This window comes from Nanorana parkeri, unplaced genomic scaffold (genome assembly GCF_000935625.1).
Source record: "Nanorana parkeri isolate BGI_ZX_2015 unplaced genomic scaffold, ASM93562v1 scaffold931, whole genome shotgun sequence".
Classification (NCBI taxonomy): domain Eukaryota; kingdom Metazoa; phylum Chordata; class Amphibia; order Anura; family Dicroglossidae; genus Nanorana; species Nanorana parkeri.
Genome location: NW_017307199.1, coordinates 3,971 through 7,208, shown reverse-complemented (window position 1 = coordinate 7,208; position 3,238 = coordinate 3,971). Strand labels below are relative to the sequence as shown.

Here is a 3,238-nt window from a genome sequence, read left to right as displayed (position 1 = left end):
GTATGGAGGGGGGGGGGGGGTATTAGGCTACATTAATAGCTATATTTTAGGTGCACTTAGGGATTCCTGCGTCAGAAACTTGCGTTTTTAGTAGGAATCCTACAGTAGGAATCCCTAATCTGACGTTTACAAGAGGCAGCTGTCACCCGTTCAAGTTAATTATGAGGTGACAGCAGCTGAATGTAAACGCCTACCCACTGCATGTAATGGTATGTGATATTATTACATGCAGTTAGAAAACACTCTCCCTGGATGCACAATCGATGCGTCTGGGTATAGTAATTGATTCCTAACCAAATGTAATCATATCACTTACCATTACATGCAGTTGGCAGTCATTTACATGGAGCTGCTTTCACCTGATCATTAACTTGAACGGGTGACAGCTGCCGCTTGTAAACACCAGATTAGTTATTCCTGCTGCAGGAAAACGCAAGTTCCTGACACAGGAATCCCTAATCGCACCTAAACCTACAGTTTTGAATGGGGCTTTATTGTGTGTGTATTAGTGTCCGTAGTACCAAACCGGATATAGTTAAATTTTATTTTAAGGCATGAAATGTATCAAGCGGCCCCCATGGGAGAAAATCATTTGTTGAGTGACCCCCGAGTTAATTGAGTTTGAGACCCCTGCTGTAGAGGGATTAACCACTGCACTTGCAGCATGCCAGCAGAGGGTGAGGAAGCCCGGCGGAGTCTTGCCTAGGGCGCAAAATAGTCTAGCACCACGCCTGAGTGCAACTGCATTTATCATATAAATAACAAGTTAAATTGTTGATAAAGTTTAAAAAACAGGTTAAGTTTATCCTATTCATCAAGTCAATTTTATCACAACTTCTGCAGTTTTGCTTTTAAAGGAGGGCAAAACAAAAACCACTGGGCAACTGTCATCAATTTTTCCATATGGTAAGGATAAACATTCTTTCAGACTCCTCTAGAAGCAGTTGAATCTATTCCCTAGATCAACATATTTCAATATACAGTAAACTCCCCATTATCTGGCATTCAAGCAACCAGCAAAAAATGTTTTTCGTTAGCAACTAAATTTACTTTCTAATGAAATTCTTTGTTTACATCTTGATGCCGGGTAGTGGCTAGATTCCACTGTCGGCAGCAGAATGTAAACAATGGGGAGCACAAGCAAGCCTGCTATTGGCTATTTCAAATTGCAATACCCAACAGCAGGCTGGCTATTATACTCGTCCACTGAGCAATGGAGCAGACCTGAGCGAAAACTCTCAGCTCTGCTCCCCTGCTGAGTCGGCAGGGTGTCAATAGTCAACCTGCTATTTCAAATTGCAATAGCCAATAGCAGGCTGGCTATTGCACCCACCCACTGAGCAGAGGAGCAGACCTGAGAGAGACATTTATCTCTATCCACTCCTCTGCTCAGTGGGCAGGTGAAATAGCCAGCCTACTATTGGCTATTGCTATTTGATTAGCCAATAGAAGGGGGGCTATTGCTCCCGGCTGCTTACATTCACCTGTCGACTGCAGAAGCTAGCTGCCAGGTGAATGGGGATGCCCGGGGGGAGGGGATGGGTGGTTTCTTGAGAGTTACTCTTAACTCTTAAGCAATTGCAACAAGTAGAAAACAAGGGTTTAAAGAGAGGTATACAATCACTGCATGGATACATTTTTATAAAAAATATAAAGTCTATTGTACACTGAATAAATAGTATAAAATCATATGTATAGCAATTTAACTAAACAATAGCACCATTCCTATTGTCAAGAGCATATATGCCATAAATATAACTTCCCCATAACTCCAGTTACATTATTTAATACCACATCTACGTGCAAATGGAGAGTGTTTTATCCAGTCCCAACGCGTTTCGCATATTGCTTCCTCAGGGGATCCTGGATTAATCACACTATTATGGTAACTGAAGAGGGACAGAGATTCCTAGACCGAGTGGGGACAGGGATATAGGTCCACCAACCCAACTACTCCGTCCAATGTTGCCTCGGGTACCCTGGGGCCATAAGTAGTGGAGCGTCCAAGATCAGAAAGGGGGGGGAGGCCCACCTATAATCTGTATCAATATCCAAAGCTGTTCGTATTCCAAACCTGATATTGCAGGTTCACGATGCCCCGCCAAAGCCAGCGTCTGGATCTGGACCAGCGCGTGCCACATTACCAGTAATACGAACAGCTTTGGATGCTGGCCATTAAGTTGCTTAAGCATTTCATCCATGTAGCTCTGACAGATTATAGGCGGGCCTCCCCACTTTCTGATCTTTGACGCTCCTCTACTTATGGCCCCAGGGTCCCCAAGGCAACTTTGGACAGAGTAGTTGGGTTGGTGGACCTATATCCCCATCCCCACTCGGTCTAGGAATCTCTGTCCCTCTTCAGTTACCATAATAGGGTGATTAATCCATGATCCCCTGAGGAAGCAATATGCGAAATGCATTGGGACTGGATATAACACTCTCCATTCACACGTAGATGTGGTATTAAATAATGTAACTGGAGTTAGGGTGAAGTGATATTTATGGAGACCGCCTCCAACAATTAAATGTATCCTCCTTAGAAAAGAGGTGATTAAGAGGGGACCTTATTGCAGTCTTCAAAATCATGAATGGGGACCACAATATTGTTGTTTTCACCGAGAACAGTACTGAGAACAGGTGGACACAACAAGTTAGAAGAGAAGGGGGGGGTCAATCTTCAAACGTGCAAGTTTTTTTTTTTACTGTGCTAGTAGTAAAAGTGTGGTATCCACTGATACCGAATATAAGTTCTAGAAACTTCTAGATGAGTTCTTTCAGTCACTAAATATACAGGGATATAGATGTGTTAAATACAGACACGCGCACACACGCGCACACACACGCACACACACGCACGCACACGCACACACACGCACACACACACAACTGGATGGACATTGGTCTTTATTCAGCCTCACCTAGACATGTGCACCAGCAAAAAATTTGTTTAGTTTCGTTTTTCGGGTCCGAAATTAAATTAGTTTCGGACGAAATTCGTTAGCAGTAGTCCTGCCGAAATTTGTTTATGAAAAAAAAACAAAAAAACTTAACTCTCCCTTGGCTGGACTTGAACCAGCGAACTTCACAATGGCAATTGTGCCTGTACCTCTACCCACTACACCATAGCCTCTGTACTTTTAGTATAGAAGCATTTGATATATATGACTGCAATATGTAGCAGTTGACAGCTGAGGATGTCAAATGGGCGGAGCGAGCCGTGACGTCATGGCTCCGCCCC

The 3,238-nt window shown here is 43.5% G+C and overlaps 1 protein-coding gene across 1 annotated transcript in view; it reads right to left on the bottom strand.

Moving 5' to 3' along the window:
- LOC108795090 (reticulon-4 receptor-like 2) overlaps positions 1-2,201 on the bottom strand; it is an 80,553-nt gene extending 78,352 nt beyond the window's left edge. Inside the window, exon 1 of the mRNA XM_018566275.1 lies at positions 2,075-2,201. Within this exon, the coding sequence (XP_018421777.1) occupies positions 2,075-2,201 (127 nt within the window). The remainder of the gene's footprint in view (positions 1-2,074) is intronic.
- Positions 2,202-3,238: the final 1,037 nt, after the last annotated feature.